The following is a 21,010-nucleotide window of genomic DNA, read 5'->3' as shown; positions in this document are numbered from 1 at the left end:
TCCCTGAGAAAGCGGAACAAGATGCTGCGCTGCTCAGCGCATTGGGAACGTCTTTAGTCGTGACCAGCTGTGAATATTGTGTGTAACACGTCGATAGAATTGACCCGGAGGTAATATAGCCTCGGTCGATGACGTCATCGGCGCGCACCCGCAACACGAGGCTATAAATAGATGAGCCACAGGTGCATCGTCAGGATATTATGTATTATATCTTATGAATGTGTGCGGAGAGGACCAAACTGCCGCATCACAAACCTGTTGTAAGGGGGCACCTCTTGCCAAAGCACTAGAAGAGGTGACCCCCCTGGTGGAGTGAGCCCTAAGACCTCTAGGCGAAGCTTGACCGCGCGCCTCAAAAGCAAGAGCAATAGCATCCCTGACCCAATGAGACATGGTCTGCTTGGTGGCAGCTGCTCCCCTGTTACTACCACCATAACAGACGAACAATTGCTCTGACTTACGCCACTGGCTAGTGCGGTGGACGTAAGCCTGAAGAGCACGGACTGGACACAGTCTGTGAGATTTCTCCTGCTCCGGCATTGCGAACGGTGGAGGACAGAAGGCTTCTAGAATGACCGGATGTACAGCCGAAAATGGAACCTTAGGCAGGTAATCAGGATGAGGATGCAAAATCACTTTCACCATTCCTGGGGCAAAGTCTAAGCAGGATGGAGAGATAGACAGAGCCTGCATATCCCCAATTCTCTTCAAGGAAGTTATTGCCATTAGAAAAACCATTTTTAGAGTCAGAAGTTTATCAGACGCTGATTCTATAGGTTCAAAGGGGGTGTCAACCAGACCCTCGAGAACTGTAGCTAAGTCCCATGAAGGGATCTTGGTTTTTACTGGAGGCCTCAGTCGCCTGGCCCCACGAAGGAAGCGAGAGGGCAGAGGGTGTCTCCCGAGCGGTGCCCCGTCTACCAAGGCGTGGCAAGCCGAAAGAGTGGCCACATAAACCTTAAGAGTAGCAGGGCATGTGCCCGTTGATAATTTCTCTTGCATGAAGTCCAGAACTGAAGCAACCTGGCAGTTGACTGGATCTACATTGTGTACAACACACCATCTTTCAAAAACACCCCATTTATTGGCATAACTTTGTCTAGTGGAGGAAGCCCTAGCACTTAGAATGGTCTCAATAACGGCAGGCGAAAGCCCAGTGTCCCTCAGTTGGTTCCCATCAGGGGCCAAACGTGAAGATTCCACAGGTCGGGCCTGGGATGGAATATCGTGCCCTCCGCCTGAGACAGAAGGTCCCTCCTCTCCGGAATCGCCCACGGCGAGCCGTCGAGGAGAGATATTATCTCCGAGAACCACACTCTGTTCGGCCAACGTGGCGCTATCAGCAAGAGGCAAGACCCTTGTTGGCGAACCCTGGCTAGAACTCCCGGGAGCAGAGAAACTGGAGGAAACGCATACAGGCGGATCTTGGGCCATGTGTGCGCCATCGCATCCAGACCCAGCGGAGCTGGGTGACTCAGAGAGAAGTAAAGGGGACATTGCGCTGTCTGTTGTGAGGCGAAGAGGTCCATCTCCGCTTTGTAAAATTTGGTCCAAATCTGTTTCACTACTTCCGGGTGGAGTTTCCATTCCCCCGTCGGTAGTGTCTGTCTGGACAGTAAATCTGCTCCCACATTCAAATGCCCTGGAATGTATATTGCCCTGAGTGACAGGAACTTGTCCTGGGCCCAGAGAAAAATCTGCCTCGCTATTCTGTTCAGATTGCGTGAGCGCAGACCTCCCTGGTGATTTATATAAGAGACTGCCGCTGTGTTGTCCACCCGCACTAGGACATGACAGCCTCTCAATTGATGGAGAAAATATTTCAGAGCCAGAAATACAGCCATCAGCTCGAGGCAATTGATGTGCCAATCGAGCTGATGGCCCTCCCATTCCCCTTGAGCTGGACGGCCATCTAAGACCGCTCCCCAGCCCATCAGGGAGGAGTCTGTCGTTAGCAATCTGCGACGACACGGCGCCCCTAGAGTGGGACCCAAGGTGAGGAACCGGGGTCTGAGCCACGGAGATAGTGTACGAAGCCTGCGGGGCGTCACTTTTATTTGCCTTTGAGGATTGGCTCTTGGATGAAATCCTCTGGCTTTTAGCAGACGGCCCCTCCGCTTGAGTGCGGCGAGGAAGGAATTGAACGAATGCTTCTTCGTGTTTCTTCACCTCTTTAAATCTGGTCACTACGGTGTTAACTGAGTCGCCAAATAAACCAGAGGGAGAAACAGGGGAGTCTAATAGAAACAGACGATCCTTCTCTTTAATGCCTGTCAGATTCAGCCACAGGTGCCTCTCCGTGCTGACTAAAGCACTCATTGAACGGCCGATGGCACGGGCCGTTTGCTTGGTCGCACGGAGAGACAGGTCTGTGGCTCGACGAAGCTCAGAGAACGCTTCCTCGTCGATCGTACTGCCCACACTCAAATCCTTCAATAGGTAAGCCTGGTACGCCTGTAACACTGCCATAGTGTGCAGCGCAGCACCAGCCTGACCTGCAGCTTGGTAAGCTTTACCCACCAGTGAAGGTGTAGGCATCTCCGTATACCCCCGCGACTTCGCACCCACGATAGTCGAAAAAGTCGACGTCGAAGGCACAAAGACACGAGAAGTATACGGTTTACTCCATGACTTAGACAGCTCATCATGGAGGTCCTCGAAAAAGGGAAGAGACTGATGTTGTGGTCTCTCCCCCCTGCCACCGGACAGAAACCTATTCTCTAGCTTACTACGTTTGGGGGTCTCTTGTTCGTGTGGCCAGGTCAAGCTGTAACCTGGCCACCGCGCGAGTAACCACCTCTAGCAATTCCTCGACAGATTTCTTTTCGCGAGAGGAATGCTCAGAGGCTGGATGCTCGCGATCTGAGGAACCAAGAGATATCTCATCCCCCTCGTGAACCGAAGAAGCACTGGAGCGCGCTTCGAGATCACGAGAAGGGATGTTAGGATCTGGTGACGCAGCAAGCGAAAGGGACGGACCCGTCTCTTGCTCGTCATTCAGATCCATACGAGAGCCCCACGATGGTAATGCGGGTGCGGACTGGATATAGTTCAGACGGCAGCGAAGCATCTTAACTGTGAGCTGGTCACAATGCTCGCACCCGCCTTTCTCTATAGCCAGAACCGTGTGCTCTTCCCCCAAACAAACAAAACAGTAATCGTGTGTATCCAGCTCAGACATGGGACGGGAGCATGGAGGAACACAACGCTTACTGATTTGTTGGCTCATTTCTCTTTCTTTTTTTACTTTTTAAACTCTTTGTTGTAACGTGAGAGAAAAAGACTTGAGAATGAGAAATTTCTGCACACTGCCTGACAAAACTAACTCCTAACACAGATCTGTAGTCAGATAAGAGGTAGAGAGTGTTTGCGTACACACATGCACAGAATGGTCTGAAGACAAAAGACCTGACGATGCACCTGTGGCTCATCTATTTATAGCCTCGTGTTGCGGGTACGCGCCGATGACGTCATCGACCGAGGCTATATTACCTCCGGGTCAATTCTATCGACGTGTTACACACAATATTCACAGCTGGTCACGACTAAAGACGTTCCCAATGCGCTGAGCAGCGCAGCATCGATTGTAGCTTTCGAAAGGGAACTTAATATTACTCTGAGACGTGTGTGTGTGAGACAGTGATTTATGTGCATACATGTCAGTCACTCTTTTTTATAGTCTATGGTCCGTCAGCGCGGCATCGCTCGTCAAGTTCGTAGAGAGCTTATTCAGTTCATTTTAAATTCTGATTTTGGCCACCTCTCCATAGATATATTGCCTATGAAGTTCAAGTAAATGCGCTAGAAAATCCGCGCTCATTCAAGGATGTGCATTTATAGCATGAACAGAGAAAGCGCCGACGCCTGCAGGATTTCATCTGACAGTACATAAGCATATTATAATCTATCTGTTCCGTGAGAGCAGAACGAATGAGCCTTTATTGACGTTTTTAAATCTGAAAACTCCAAAAAGCAACGAAATTGTAAGACATCCATTAGTGCATGTTCACAGAGGAAAACAACTGACATACAGCGCTGGTTGTTCTCTCGAATGATACTCGACGACAACGACGGAACCCAAAGCCGTGGGCGAAGTAATGGGTGTTTTAAATTGTATGAAATAATCCCGAAAAAAAGCACAAAACACTGCAGAGGTGGCAAGTTCAGCAGCTAAAATTTGCTGACAATCCACCTGTCACTCAAGTGGCCACACCCTTGCAGAACTTTAAATATTAATCAACTAAACGGAAGAGTTATAAAAAAATTCACCCCCCGTCACAGTTGTCATGAAGGGCAAAATTAGCTGTATAGACCAAAGCCACATACAGACACCAGGCTGTAAACATGTTTTTTTCTGCAGTAAAGTTGGTCATTTTAACATGGGGGAGATACAGATTTGACTCACTTCTGACAACAGCCTCAAGTGGCCAGTCAACGAATTGCAGTTTAACTCACTTCCGTGTTTGTTTCAAGAGAGAGACAGGGAGGTTGCCGCTTGGTCAACACCCTCAAAGTTTGCATAGTCCTATAGCTTGTCCTGGGTCGACTTTTCATTCGATAACATTAGGCAGTTTGATTAATGTGATGTTTAATGTTGATGAATGAATGTGCAGGAGATTCGGTACTCTTTCAGAAGATAAGTAATAGTGCCCCCTACCGTAAAACAGTGAAAACATGAAATCAGCCTCTGAACCAATTTTGGGTTGACCTCGTCAAGTTTGCGACACCATAACTTTTGAACAAAGATGAATTAAAAACATCTGTTCAGTCATTTCTGTGCGGCTCAGTCCAAAGATCATTTGAGCAAATTTTGGACAAAATTGGACAAATTTTGAAGGAGGAGTAGCAAAAAAACTGCATACTGTACTTTTCAAAATGGCCACTACTGTAATGGGCGGAGTCTTAATGTAAGATATTGATTGTGATCACCATAATGAGTGGAATCAGGTGTACTAACTTACTTTTTCTAGATCAAAGGGATCAAAAGTTATAACCATTTCAATGTTGAATTTTTGAACTGGTGGTGGCATTATAGAGTTGGTCCTAGAGACTCAAAAATTGGTCCAATTACTATTCATTACCATCACTAGAAGTGTACCAAATTTCATCATTTTCCTATGTTCTGTTGATAGGGCTGCCATTGACTCCCATTCGGGAAAAAGTAATAATAAGTAAACTAACAATTTTTGCTGCATACCCTAATAATAAAGGGTTATTATTATTATAAAGGTATTATAATAATAAAGGTATTATTGCTGCATACCCTAATAATAAAGATGCAAGCAGCAATATGGGGTCAAGCAAGCACTGAATCCATAGCAAGCACATGGCATGGCAAATAAAATGGTCATAGGAAATACAGAATTAAACTTTTGACCTTCAGGTCAGTATAATTACATAATTTAAAATGTTTTTAAAATACGCTTTTATCCAAAGCAACTTACAATAGAGTGTCTTACATCAATCACCAGAGCGAGCTGTGCTTGCACCTCCTATTCAGACAGGCACAGCAGTTCCTGCTTTTGGCAGAAACCAAACTGCTCTTCCAGAGGGCAGTTTACTTTCTGGCTGAAGATTTGGAAACTTTGTCTTGTCCCTGAAAGGTAACAACAGCTCATAGATTCTGATCTCTCAACTGAGGATGTTGAGACACTTTTGACTTACAGAGCTCCCACCACAAGAAAATTGTATGACTTAAAATTGCAGAGTTCCATTGTAGGATCTTTCTGTGGTCCTGGAAAGTTTTTTTTTTTTATTAAAGGCTCTATTTATATATTATAACCTCATTGCATCTGCACATGCAAATATTTTGTATATTTTGTGTAAATCTGCTTTGTATTTTATATTGTAATTTATTGTCTTGCAACCTATGATTGAACGTGCTATACAGGACTCCCTTGTAAAAGAGACTGTGTCTCAATGGGACTTTTCCTGTTTAAATAAAGGTGTTATATATATATATATATATATATATATATATATATATATATATATATATATATATATATATATATATTTATTTATTTGAGCCCTTAGAGTCAGCCTTCTCACTTTTAAGGTGGCTCTACTATTTGCATTGACATTGCTCAAAAGAGTAGGAGATCTGCAGGCCCTGTCAGTAGACTTTGCCCCAGGTATGATCAGAGCTATTTTGCAGGTTGGAGTAATGAGCATGACAAAAGGTTGGGGCATGCCAAATGGTAGGCGCGCGTAGAAGGGTCTTTATTATTGGTCACGAAAGCTGTCGACCAAGGTGTGCGGCAGGGTTAGTTTCTGATCCCATCGGATTATAGATGCTATCGCTCTGTCCTATGAGGCTCTCGTAATGGCTTTGCCTCTGGAAATCCACAAGGAGTGTAGCATCTTCTATAGCTCTATCTAGGGGTGAGCCCTTACATAAGGTTTGTGCTGCAGCCGGCTGGCCCTCTCCACACACATAACTCAGGATTTACAGTCTGGACATGGGCTCAACCCCACCCAGGGTCACAGGTCCTTCAGGGTTTACCAAGTCATGTCTGCATTCAACAGTTGTCTGTGCCAGTATTACACAGCCTTGTTGAGCAGACAATCTTCCTCAGTGTGGCAGCGTTGGTAATGACATTCCCATAGTGTCAATGCCATGACAGAGTTGAGTTCCGAAAGGGAACGTTTCCGGTTACGCATGTAACTTGGTTCCCTGAAAGGGGATCTAGATGCTGTCATGGTTTTCACACTATGGAAATGTCATTACCAACCCCTCTTAGGGAACCAAATTATATACGTAACTTGAGACAATTTTTCCTTCAAATGATATTGAATCTGTCCAGTGATATTTTTAATAGCACATTCATATTTTGTAACAACATTTCAATCTTACCTGGATGTTTTATGTTTCCTTCGTCTGCTAAGAAATAAAGTCCTCTGGTGTCTTTATTTGAAATCTGAAGTTCATCAGGTTTGGGTTGTAACACTTCCTATTTTTGAAGGAATGGTTCATCATAAAAAAAAAGTAAAAAAAAAACTTTTTTTATCCTTAATCTCATGAAATACATCTGCACATTTTGTCTGAGGGAGTGCACTTACCTGTGCATTCACCACAGCTAGGGTCGCCAACCATAGATATGTACAGTAGATGTAGCTCGGCTGCTTCAGGTACGTCAAAAGGCCCACCATCTTGGAATCGTCAACAAGGAGACCTGTTTCAATGTGAAGGAGATGCCTGTCATGACCTTGTCTTGTTTAGTCTCATTGTCATATTCTGCTTAGTTTTCCCTGTCACCATTTGTTCTCGTTCTTTGTTTGTTGTTTCTTAAGTGTTCCTTTCTAATTATTTATAGTTATAGGCTGCCTGCATTTTTCTTATAAAATAAAGGTAAAATTATTATTATTATTTTAATTACTATATTATATTTATTCTTAAATACTGTAATTTGAAAATAATGAAATAGTGCAACCCTACAAGTAGGCACAATGTGAATGTTAAATCGCAATTTTAACCAGAATTTAACCAGATTTCCCCCCTAAACTATGCAGCCTTAGTTGCTCCTGATTTCAGTATGTTCACAGTTGTTGTTTTTTTTTTACAGGGACCAGATGCCACTGACGAGTCCTGCTGACTCCTCCTAACCTTCTCTGATCAAGTAAAGTCAACCTTTATTTTTATAGCATATTTAAAAACAACAGAGTTGACCCAAAGTGCTTTACAGATCAAGCAAGTATATATATATATATATATATATATATATATATATATATATATTTTTTTTTTTTTTTTTTAAATACAACATCATACATTCTATCAGCTTCAAAAACCCATTTCATGATCTATTCAAAGCCAAAGAAAACAGATATGTTTTTTTAAAATGGCTAGCGATGAAGATAACCTCACATGGAAAGGAAGACTATTCCATAATTTCGGACCCTTCACCGAAAAGGCATGGTCCCCCTTAGATTTATAACAGCAACGAGGAACCGTCAATAGCAATTGGTCAGAAGACCTGAGTGCTCTAGTTGGAGAGTAAGGCTGGGCATACACTGTGCGATTTTCGTCCAATTTTGAGCCGAAATCTGACTCGTGCGACTCTTTTTTGGGTCGGGACGATTTTCAGCTTTCGTGCAGCTTCCAGTGTTCGTGCAGTGTACATGCTGAAATGAGAGGCGATAAACCTCTCCCGACCAGCAATCGGATGGTCGGATGAATTTCTGGCATGTCAGCTCAAGTGAAGAATTCTCTTCGAAGTATGAACTATTAAAGGTGCCTTGTGTAAAAATTGAGGTAAAAATATCAAAAAAATGAGCTACACGCATCAAAAGAATGAGAAGAAATAAGGGCGATGATGTCATTAAAAAAATGACAAGTTATAGTGCTGCGGAGATATCAACCTAAATTAGCTTTAGCATTACTAGCCACGGCCCGACAGATGTCGTAATACCAGTTTCGGCCATGGGAGGCGGTATGCGGGCAACATAAACACCAGCCAACCTGCAATACACGAATAACTCGCACGGCTTGTGGGCGTACTTGAACCTGATGTCAATCAAGTGGAAAGTACAGCCCACTACTTCGTTTCAGTTCAGGGAAGAGAGCGGAAAAATGTCTGAAGCCCTAGGCAAGAGACCATTACCACCACCACAACCACCCGCGGCAGGGAAAAAACCGCGCTCGGAGTCACAAATACAATCAGATAAAAAACGGAACAGAACTAGAGTTAACCTTGGGACTGCTTTCCATCGCTGGAGGCAACTGCTGGACACGGAAGAAATGAGGTTCTACTCCGAACTTGCAACATTTCTTTTGGATTGGTAAGTAAGATGCTGTTAGTATTTCGCTAGAAGTTTGTTTTATATGTTTGTGTAGTTTTTTCGGGAAGTTATAACATGACTTGCGCGAGAGTTGGCAGCTCTGGTTACGTTGGCGCTAGCTTGGTCAACATCAGTGAATGCTGTCTGTCAAATTAATGTAATTCAAACTAACAATAAAAATGTAATATGAACAAAACGAATATGAACATATTCACTGGTAAAGGTGAAGGGGAGTAGCTTGAAGATGTCATAATTCAAAATCACTTGACACTAACCAACTCTACAGTCAAAACGTCCTCTATTGGGAGTGGGCTCGGCTTCGGCTATGGCTCTAGGGTGGTTGTGAAGGTAGGGGCGGAGCATAGAGACTATGCCGTTACTCGGTTGTTACTCTAGAGTAGACCAACTCACTTTCTGGAGGTATACTGCCCCCATCTGGTATGGAATGTGGAGTATGAACTGATTTTTTTGACGGACATTACACAAGGCACCTTTAAGTGCTACTCAGGTTATGAACTCTTTCACCTGTTGCTTGGATGCCAATGAACATCTTAGTATTTTTAATAATAACTGTTTAAATATCTTAAATTCTATTGCACCACTAAAGGCGAAAAAACGTAAGCATAACTCAGTATTTTGGCATAATGATACTACTCGTTCCCTTAGAAAGGCTTGCAGAAAGGCAGAACGAAAGTGGAAAAAAGACAAATTACAAGTTTCGTATGAAATCCTACGGGACTCTCTTTCTGCCTTTCAGCGAGCCGCGAAGGCAGCAAAGTATAAATATTTCTCAGAGTTAATAACACAAAACAGCTATAAGCCAAACATTTTATTTTCTGCCATTGAGACTGCACTTCATCCAAATGTTAATCTTTTTCCTGAGGTATCTGTCACTCTATGCGAGAATTTTGCTGTTTACTTTACTGATAAGATTTCTGAAATAACAGCTGCTTTGTCACTGTCATCATACAAATTGTTTGATGTTCCATAATCTGATTCTATTTGGTCTGAATTTGAGTCTGTGAACCTGAACACCTTGATCAGAATTATGTCCAGTCTGAAATCCAAAATGTGTTCCCAGGATGTTATTCCATCACGCTTTCTCAAGCAGATTATTGACACTGTTGGCTCTAATCTGTTATTAACCCCCTGAGGTCGGCTATCGCGCCGGCGCGATAGGCTAGTTTTTTTCCGTATGAGTGCAAAAAAATAATAAAATAAAAATATTAATTTTTATCTTATATGCTTGTTTTGTACATCAATCTATCCTGTTAAGTGTGTATTATTTTTGTGTACACTCACAATAAAAACAAAGTGTTGTGCTTTTCGCCAAATAAAGAAAAATAAACATGATGCGAGTTCTGCCTTCTCTCTGCCAGTGAAGACCATTCTGAAACGCGTCCGAAAATTAACAATAACTCAGCGAATACTCAGTCAAACAGGCATACAGACAGACAGGCATGAAGCTTGAATTCTCTTCCTTTAAATGAAGTAACTTATATAAAAAACAAATATTCTCATCTTGTGAAATCTGTATTAAAAGAGAGCGATTCCAGTCGACCTCATTACAACTAATTCAAAAGTAATGTGACTCCGCCTACGGAGAGCGCGCGCTATTCAAACGCAAATGAATGAGGCAATCCGCGCAATCCTGTGAACGCCCACATATCAGTTTATTCAGATCATTACTTGTTTACACCATCTCGCAGCGCTGTGAGTAATAACAACAATGAAAAAAGTACCTCAGAAGTGCGGGTATATCGAGGAGCGAGCTGAGGAATACTGTAAGTTTTTTTTCTTCTCACGTGAATCGGGTTTCTGTTTTTGATGAATGAACGGCAGAGATGCGCGCTGTTTACCACAGCTCGCAAAAAGACAGTTTAAATTTAAATCGCGTGTGTGAATGAATGATGATGTTTTAGCAAACTGTATTACTATACTGAGATGAGTAAAAATCGACTGAAATATGTTGAAATAAAATGTAGGCTATTTGTATAAGCAATACATATTAAAGGGATAGTTCACCCAAAAATGAAAATTCTGTCATCATTTACTCACCCTCAAGTTGTTCCAAACCTGTATGAATTTCTTTGTTCTGCTGAACACAAAGGAAGATATTTGGAAGAATGTTTGTAATCAACAGATTTCGGTCACCATTGACTTCCATAGTAGGAAAAAAATATACTATGGTAGTCAATGGGGACCGAGATCTGTTTGATTACAAACATTCTTCCAAATATCTTCCTTTGTGTTCAGCAGAACAAAGAAACGCATACAGGTTTGGAACAACTTGAGGGTGAGTAAACAATGATAGAATTTTAATTTTTGGGTGAACTATCCCTTTAAACTGCAAATTAACATTTATATGCCCTAATATTTCATAAAAACAACGTTACAGTCAGGCGAAATATGAAAGACAACATTTTGTTGACTAGATTTGAGTACAGTTTTTACTGTAGAATATACTGCCACATCAAATAAGCTTTTGTTTAGCAATTTTTATAGGCTATATATATAAAATAAAGTCATCAACTAAGATGTTAGCTGTTCCAATTTTGGCTATATTCAAACTAATGAATACATAGATAGGCCTAAAATGTAGGCCTATAATCATTTTTTTTTTACAAAGAAAGAGTACACTTGAAATATTGTTGAAATTTTAATTATTGTTGTAATTGTAACCTTTTTAATAAAATAGCATAACATATTTACAAGATAGATGTAAGCAAAATCTTAAATGGTCAATATAAGTCTTCTTCTAATTTTTTGTCCTTGCATTGTGGCTCAGTCAGTCAGAGTCACACCTGAATGAATGGCTAATTATGCAGAGTCATTATGCATAATGGGTGGGACATTTTGTATTCCAAGGTGTAAACCACTCCTCGTTCACGCCCACTCGCATATTGGCTTTCCAAGCAAAACCTGTTTTACATCAATTTAAATCAATGTATTGTTTTATGTGAACGATAAAGCAAGACTATTTTCACATAATTTTAAAGCCAGAACATGAAGGAAGAAGATCCATTAGTCAAAAGTCTTATTCATGCATATTTATTATGAGTTTTGAGGTCTTATTTCAGCAACTTTCATTTTTATTTTTTTCAATAACCATGCATAAGCATTATTCTCTTAAAAATAAAAAAATATACATGCATGGTGATCACATATTTTGGTAGCCCTGTTTGTGCTATATAGAGTGAATTTACACCTTTGCCATTAACATGTTTATAAATAACTGAAAAAAGCACAAATGTCAGAGCATGTCAGAACACCTCCAGGGCCCAGAAAACACCTCAGACTCCAGAGGGTTAATAATCTATCTATCTTTATAACTAATTTAGGCTATCTATCTTTCTTTCTTTATAACTAATCTATCTATCTTTCTAACTTATCTAGCTTTCTTTCTTACTAATCTATCTCTTTCTAACTAACTTATCTATCTTTCTTTCTTTTTAATAAATCTATCTATCTTTCTAACTAACTAACTTATCTATCTTTCTTTCTTACTAATCTATTTACCTTTCTAACTAACTTATCTATCTTTCTTTATTTCTTACTAATCTATCTATTTTTTCTAACTAACTTATCTTTCTTTCTTTCTAACCAATCTGTCTATCTTTCTAACTTATCTATTTTTCTTTCTTTTTAACTAATCTATCTTTCTTTCTAACTAATCCATCTTTCTTTCTCTTTCTTTCTTTCTTTCTTTCTTTTTTCTAACTAATCTTTCTTTCTTTCTAATTTTTTTCTTTCTCTCTTTATTTCTAACTAATCTATCTTTCCATATATTCTAACTCCATATATTCCACTAATTCTATTTCTTTCTTTCTTTCTTTCTTTCTTTCTTTCTTTCTTTCTTTCTATCTATCTTTTTTCTAACTAATCTTTGTTTCTTTCTAATATTTTTTTCTTTCTCTCTTACTAATCTATCTTTCTTTCTAACTAATCAGTCTTTCTTTCTTTCATTCTAACTAATCTATTTTTCTTTTTTTTCTTTTTAACTAATCCATCTTTCTTTCTAACTAACTAATCCACCTTTCTTTCTTTCTTTCTTTCTTTCTTTCTTTCTTTCTTTCTTTCTTTCCAACTAATCTTTCTTTTTTTTCTTTCTTTCTTTCTTTCTTTCTTTCTTTCTTTCCAACTAATCTTTCTTTCTTTCTTTCTTTCTTTCTAACTAATCTTTCTTTTTTTCTATCTTTCTTTCTTTCTTTCTTTCTTTCTAACTAATCTTTCTTTTTTTCTATCTTTCTTTCTTTCTTGATTTCTTTCTAACTAATCTTTCGTTCTAATATATCTTTCTTTCTAACTAATCTTTCTTTCTTTTTCTTTCTAACTAATCTTTTTTCTTTCTTTCTAACTATTCTTTCTTTCTAACTAATTTATCAATCTAAACTACTTTAAACTTCAAACTACTTCAAACTTCTAACTACTTTTAACTTCTTCAAACTCTCTGGTCAGGCTATCTCAAGCCAACTTAAAGTTTGTCTCAACAAACTTTTTTTTCTAGTTATTAATAAGTGTCTCCGAACTGGGACTGTTCCCCATGATTTCAAACTATCTACAGTGAGACCTCATCTTAAAAAAAACAAATCTTGACTCCACACTGCTGTCTAACTTCTGTCCCATTTCAAATTTGCCTTTTTTATCTAAAATCCTTGAGAAAGCTGCTTTAAACCAACTTCAGTCATATTTGTCTTATAATTCTATTCACGAAAAGTTTCAGTCTGGTTTTAAATCTTGCCATAGCACAGAGTCATTAATACTTAAGTTAATTAATCAATCAACAATACTATTGATCAGCATTATCAAACATGGATGTTTTACACTAGAAACAAACACTGATGTACTATTTTATTTAATACTGTGAAGCTGCTTTGATACAATCTGTATTGTGAAAAGCGCTATATAAATAAAGTTGACTTGACTTGACTTGACAGAGTCAGCCCTATTACGAGTTTTAAATGATGTCATGTTGACTACGGATTCTGGCCAGTTTATGGATTTGGTTTTGTTAGACCTCAGCTCTGCCTTTGATCTGGTCAACCATAACGTTCTAATTTCTCGTCTTGAAACTTGCGTTGGTTTACGGGGCAAAGTATTAGAATGGTTTAGGTCGTATCTTATTGATAGGAGGTTTGTGGTCAATATTGGGCCCCATTTCTCTTCCAAGATACAGTTAAGATCTGGTGTAGCTCAGGGATCGATTCTTGGTCCAGCGTTGTTTTCTCTTTATCTGCTTCCATTGGGGTCTATCTTTAGTAAAAATGGGGTCTCTTTCCATCTGTACGCAGATGATACTCAGATTTATATTCCTTTAAAGCGTGGTAATAAGAATGCCTTTAAGCCCATTCTGGATTGTCTGGAGGAGCTAAAACTTTGGCTGGCAACAAACTTCTTGAGCCTCAATGAGAGTAAAACTGAATTCATTGTGTTTGGTCCAACTGAACAATACATATACGATTTCGATAGTACATCTCTGTCACCGTACAGTACCTCATGTGCAGTGACCCTAACCTAACCTAACCTAACCCTAACCCTCTAACCCTAACCCTAACGCATTGTGTTTGGTCCGACTGAACAATGCATATACGATTTCGATAGTACATCTCTGTCACCGTACAGTACCTCATGTGTCAGAAATTTGGGTGTTTTGTTTGACAATAAGATCAGATAAGTACAGTGGTTAAGTCTTGTTTTTACCATATTCATCTTCTTTCAAAAGTAAAGCCATTTCTATCTCTAAAGAAGCTTGAAATAGCTATGCACGCATTTGTAACATCTCGGCTCGACAACTGAAACTCTTTGTATGTCGGTGTTTCTCAGTTTTGTGCTTCTCGCTTGCAGTTAGTCCAAAATGCAGCAGCCCGGCTTCTCACAGGAAAGCGCAAATACGAGAATATTACGCCGGTTTTAATTTCACTTCATTGGTTGCCAGTTAAGTATAGAATTGATTACAAAATCTTAATGTTTGTTTTTAAATCTTTACACAGTCTGGCCCCACAGTACTTAACTGATTTGTTACAGCCTTACATTCCATCAAGATCACTCAGATCTACTAATTCTAATGTGTTGCAAGTGCCTAGGACAAGACTAAAAACCAGAGGTGACCGTGCCTTTTCTGTTGTTGGTCCAAAGTTATGGAACGATCTCCCGCTTTACATCAGAACTGCCCCAACCTTGTCTGTTTTTAAATCAACTCTTAAAACCTATCCGTTTTCCTTGGCGTTTAACATCCCTTGAACTATTGCTCTGTGTTTCTGGCCTTAGGAACCTCGCCTGTGTTTACAGCTTGTATGTTATTATGTTTTATAAATTTGTGTCTTTCTTACTGTGTATTTATTTGTAGTATATATAGTGTAAAGCACTTTGGTCAACTTCGGTTGTTTTTAAATTGTGCTCTATAAATAAAGATTGTATTGTAAATAAAGTTTGTAATGAAGAACATTAGAAAAGATGTTGAAAGAGGATGCATAATATAATTTTGATTGTTGAAGTTTAAGTTCTGTGCTTACATGTTACCATCGTTGGTATAAAAGAAATTGTATAATTGTGTCATCTTTGGACATAGTGTCTCAGTTGTAAAAGGGGTTAGGCAAAATAAGCCTGACTTCAGCCTAAACCCCTTCGGTCAGGCATTATTTAGCATTTAAATTCCTAATGTACACATTTTGTATTTTTCTTTTTAATGTACACATTTTTTTTTCTTTCTTTTTTTTTTTTTTTTATTGTTTTATGTACAGGATCTTTGAATTACATGTGACCTAAGATTTAAATGTTCATAATGACCGAAGAAATAAACTACTACTACTACTTTATTGCACCTTGGAGGATAACTAGAAAAACACATTCCCTTAGCTTTGCAAAGTCGTGCAATCCCAACCTCCTTCCTCTCTGCACCAAAGAGATAACGAAACTTTCAATAGACATTCCGAACACACAAAACTTACCTTACATTTAATTCAGAATGATTCAGAACCTAAGATGATATATTAAGGCCTACATGTTTGGTTAGCCCTTTCATGCCATAGTCATGATTTTCTGATTTGTAACTTGGAAGTGTTTCTCCTAAGTAACTGTCTCAAATAGAATCATGGTCTTGTAACCTAACCCCCCCTGCTCTCTCTATATATGACATTCCAGACTGAGAAGTCACCTCACACACATACATACACACACACACACACAAACCTTTGTGTGTAACTTAGGATAGAAATATCCTTTTAATATATGTACAATTCCATTATGCATGTGTGGTTAGTTTGCTTTATAATAGAGGTGTGGTTTGCTAGTGTATAGTTTTGAATTCTAAGTGTTTATTGAAAGAATGTTCCCCAATAGTGTCTTGTAACCCGACCTCGGACGAGGTCATAAACTTTATGACTCCCAAGCTGCAGCTCATCCAGCTCATCTATTTGAAGGAACAAACCTTAAAATGCTTGTAATATGCATGTCTTATGTAATTTTGTATTCCTATGTATTGTATTCCTATCTTCATATGACGTGTGTGATATCTTTGAAATTCTAACGGAATTTAATTCCTATCGGAATTTAAATCTAACGGAGTCGAATTCCGATAGCAGAATGCAGTAATGTATATTATTTTACAAGTTTCATATTTCTGGAGCCGAACGGCTCAGTCCCATCTCCTCATGACTCATTCCAGTGGACGTTGCCTACAGGACAAAGGAACTTCTTCCCGCTCTGAAATCTCTGAAGGTGATTGGTTCACGTACGCGAAGTAGGCGTGAACCCATCGTCTCCATAAGAGACTGACACCGAAGTTTCTCAGTGAGCACTTTTTCTGTGAGAGGTTTTCAAGATCCATGGCTCCTTTAGGAGCTTTTCTCCATTTCTCTTTTATTTTTCTTTAAGTATTTTCTTTATTTTCGTCTTTGGACTCTCCCTACGTTCAGTGAAGCGAACGTAGCCGGCAACTTCAACTCAAAGAAAAGAACTCTGTTGAATTTCCCGCGGCTCAGCTCCTCTTCCTTAAGGACGCACGCACAAGCACTCCGTCTGCACGAGAACTTCCGGTTCCATGGCTCTTTAGGGAGCTCTCATCTCCTTTTTATTTTCTTTACTAAGTTTTATTTTCATATTCGCCTCTCCCTCACGAGAACTCTGAATTGTTTCGTTGGTAACTTCACGTACCTTTAAATCTTCCTGGGAGTCTGCTTGCCCCAGAAGACACGACGGAACATGCACGCTGCTCTTAAGGACACACGCACGAGCACGACTCTGCGTTCTTCAGCAACAAAGAGAACCATTTTGCAAGTATAGTTTTATGGAACTTTTAATGTGATTTGATTTCTTGTTGTCTCTCTCAAAGGTTACCTGGTCTGTGATTTCTGCCATACTGTGATCTCTCTTGGATTGCACATTTTGCTTTCACTTTCTGGTCGAATGCGCATGCGTCGCGTCTGAACGCGTTGTTGTCTTTGGAGCTCTATCGATTTGATTTATAATTCTTGATTTTACTCTTTAAACTTACTTACAACAAACATTTTCTACTTTTCCTCACTGAGAAGCACTATTGCTCAAACCTCATAGTTACAACGCGGACTGTTGAGCAGACGTGTCTCAAGCCTGTTAGTGATTCTACGCTGGATACTCTTATAGGTTACTCCCGGGGATCACGGCTGAACGCGTCTTCTCAACACTCACTTACAAACATTTTTCACCTATCGTGCGTCTACTCTACACCCGTACCACTTAAAAGACGGATTATATCTAAGACGCTTGTCAGAAATTAGTATTAATTGATAGCATCACTGGTAGTGTCGTTGCTAACTTACTGTCCATCTGTTAAAATGGCGAATATATCAGATGCAAGTAGTCTACCTTTTGGTGCAGGTGAGGACACATTTGAGCTGCACGCGGTACAGTCTGAGCTGGAAGCTGTTGAGAAACAGATCCACGACCTTTTAGTGAGACAGGCCGAGCTGAGAGACCGGCGTTTGGCTCTTGAAACATCACGCGCTGATGCTCACAAATCAGAGATTAATGTTACTAACCGGCTGACTCCGACCTCGTCTACTCCGTGCGTTACTCGGCATCGGTCCCGAGCGCCAAGGTCGCGATCAGCCATGGTCTCGTTCACTCCGGCTCCAACACGCCACCACGAAGCCTGGATATTTCCGCAGCGGAAGACGCGAGTCAGGTCTAGACCAAGACCCTCTCCGACCCTCCCGGTTTTCGAGTTATCCACACAAAACCGCTTCTCCGCTCTTCGCGAAACAGAACGCGATGCTTTGATCATCGGTGATTCCATTGTTCGGCACGTCCATGCTACATCAGGTAAAAATAAGGTGCACAGTCACTGCTTTCCTGGTGCTCGTGTTTCTGAAATCGCTGCTCGCGTTCCCGAGATTCTGAACGATAACGAGCGCGTCGGAACTTTGGTATTGCACGCGGGAGTGAACGACATCAGGCTGCGCCAGACGGAAGTTCTGAAGAAAGACTTCAGGAATCTGATCGATACAGTAAGCAGCACATCGCCTGATATAACGATCATTGTGTCAGGACCGCTTCCCACGTACCATCTAGGACATGACAAGTTTAGTAGATTATTCGCGCTAAATGAATGGTTAACGTCATGGTGCAATGAGCAGAAACTGCTCTTTGTAAATAATTGGAATCTGTTTTGGGAGCGTCCTAGGCTATACCGTGCTGATGGCTTACACCCAAACAGATTCGGATCGGATCTTCTGTCAGATAACATCTCCAAAATGTTAAATACCTTTTGACTAGTAACCAAAAGTCCAAATCATAGTCTCTGCTGCACCAAATTAACTGATATAAATAGTAGTGTAGAACATTGCATAGAAACTGTGTCTATTCCTCGTTTAGTGCGATCAAATAATAAATCTACTGCAGGATCTAGGAAAAATCTAATTGTTATTAAAACAGAAAATGTTGCTATTAGTAAACAAAAACAATTTCTAAAGCTAGGTCTTTTAAACATTAGATCACTCACACCTAAGGCAGTTATTGTAAATGAAATAGTCACAGATAATAGCATAGATGTACTTTGCCTTACTGAAACCTGGCTTAAACCAAATGATTATTTCGGTCTAAATGAGTCTACTCCATCAGGATACTCCTATAAGCACGAGCCCCGTCTGATTGGTCGTGGCGGCGGTATTGCAACTATCTATAGAGATATTCTCAATGTTACTCAGAAAACGGGTTATAAGTTTATTTCATTTGAAGTACTTGTACTAAATGTTACGCTCTTAGATGATAGAAAAACATCCCTATTATCTTTAGCCTTGGCTACCGTATATAGACCACCAGGGCCTTACGCTGATTTCCTAAAAGAATTTGCAAATTTTCTCTCAGATCTATTGGTCAATGTCGATAAAATATTAATTGTTGGAGATTTTAACATACACGTAGATAATCAAAATGATACGTTAGGGGCTGCGTTTATAGACTTATTAAACTCCTTTGGGGTTAAGCAAAACGTTACCGGACCAACTCATCGTTTTAATCATACACTCGATTTAATTATATCACATGGAACCGATCCAACCGATATAGATATCATTCCGCAAAGTGATGATGTAACTGACCATTACATGGTAACTTGCATATTACGTACCCCGGTAATATATCATGCTGCGCCGCGTTATCGATTAGGCAGAACAATCCTTCCATCCACCATAGATAATTTTTCAAATTGCTTATCGGATCTGTCTCAGCTGCTGCCTGAACCTAAACAAACAGATGAACTAGACGAACTAACCAGCACTATGAGCACCGTTCTCTCTGGAAAATGGGATATTGTTGCACCTATGAGACTAAAAAAGGTCAGAGAGAAAATTAAAGCACCATGGTACAACAATACTACTCGTGTTCTAAAGAGAGAAACCCGTAATTTAGAGCGTAAATGGAAACAAACTAATTTAGAGGTTTTTAGAATCGCTTGGAAAGACAGTACGTCACGCTATAAAAAGGCCCTAAAAGCGGCCAGGGCTGAGCATCTCCGCAAACTAATAGAAAATAACCAAAACAATCCTAGGTTCTTATTTAACACCGTGGCTAGACTAACAAATAAACAAGCGTCACCTGAACAAAATATTCCGTTACAGTTTAGTAGTAATGATTTCATGAATTTTTTCACTGAGAAAATAGAAAACATCAGATCCACAATTGTAAACGTTCAATCTTCAATCGCGCCTTATAATTCAGCCTCGATTATCACCCCGCAAGAACAATTACAGTGCTTTACAACTATAGAACAAAAAGAGTTAAATAAATTTATCATTTCCTCTAAAACAACAACATGTTTATTAGATCCCATACCAACTAAACTATTGAAAGAAGTGTTACCTATAGTGGAAGAGCCTCTCCTCAATATTATTAACTCGTCTTTATCTTTAGGTCATGTTCCAAGAACATTTAAATTGGCAGTTATAAAACCACTCATTAAGAAACCACAATTAGACCCAAATAACCTAGCAAATTATAGACCCATTTCAAATCTTCCTTTTATGTCCAAAATATTAGAAAAAGTTGTGTCTGCCCAACTGGGCTCTTTCTTGCAAGAAAATGACACCTATGAAAAGTTTCAGTCTGGGTTCAGGCCGCATCATAGCACTGAAACTGCGCTCGTTAAAATCACAAATGATTTACTCTTAGCTTCTGACCAAGGCTGTATCTCAATACTAGTTTTACTTGATCTTAGTGCTGCGTTCGATACTATAGATCACACAATACTCTTAGATCGGCTACAAAACTATACCGGTGTTCAAGGACAAGCATTAAGCTGGTTCAGATCATACCTATCTGACCGCTACCATTTTGTCTATTTAAACGGAGAAAAATCGATCATAACTCCAGTAAACTATGGAGTGCCGCAAGGATCTGTGTTAGGCCCTCTATTATTCTCAATATATATGCTGCCACTTGGAAATATTATAAGGAAACATGGAATTAGTTTCCATTGTTATGCTGATGACACTCAACTATATATTTCATCACGGCCGGATGAAAACGCTAAATTATCCAAATTGACAGAGTGTGTTAAAGATATAAAAGATTGGATGACGCACAATTTTCTTTTATTAAATCCAGATAAGACAGAGGTAATACTTATCGGTTCAAAAAACCGCCCACAAAACCTCTCACAATACAACTTTAACATAGTAGGGTGTCCTGTTACTTTATCCTCTACAGTAAAAGACCTGGGTGTTATATTAGATTGTAACTTGTCTTTTGAAAATCA

General features: G+C 39.7%; 1 protein-coding gene across 1 annotated transcript in view; it reads right to left on the bottom strand.

Annotated features, from left to right (window-relative positions):
* The window catches only part of LOC311070543 (stonustoxin subunit alpha-like), a 110,666-nt gene that overhangs the window by 33,788 nt on the left and 55,868 nt on the right, over positions 1-21,010 (bottom strand). Inside the window, exons 2-3 of the mRNA XM_084094455.1 lie at positions 7,063-7,175; positions 6,857-6,953 (exon numbers count right to left, since the gene is read on the bottom strand). Coding sequence (XP_083950581.1) covers positions 6,857-6,953; positions 7,063-7,152 — 187 coding nt within the window. The 5' untranslated portion in view covers positions 7,153-7,175. The remainder of the gene's footprint in view (positions 1-6,856; positions 6,954-7,062; positions 7,176-21,010) is intronic.

This window comes from Abramis brama, assembly GCF_963993115.1.
Source record: "Abramis brama genome assembly, chromosome: 20".
NCBI classification, from domain to species: Eukaryota; Metazoa; Chordata; class Actinopteri; order Cypriniformes; family Leuciscidae; genus Abramis; species Abramis brama.
The sequence above is the reverse complement of the archived record's forward strand: the minus strand, read 5'-3'. Positions and strand labels throughout refer to the sequence as shown.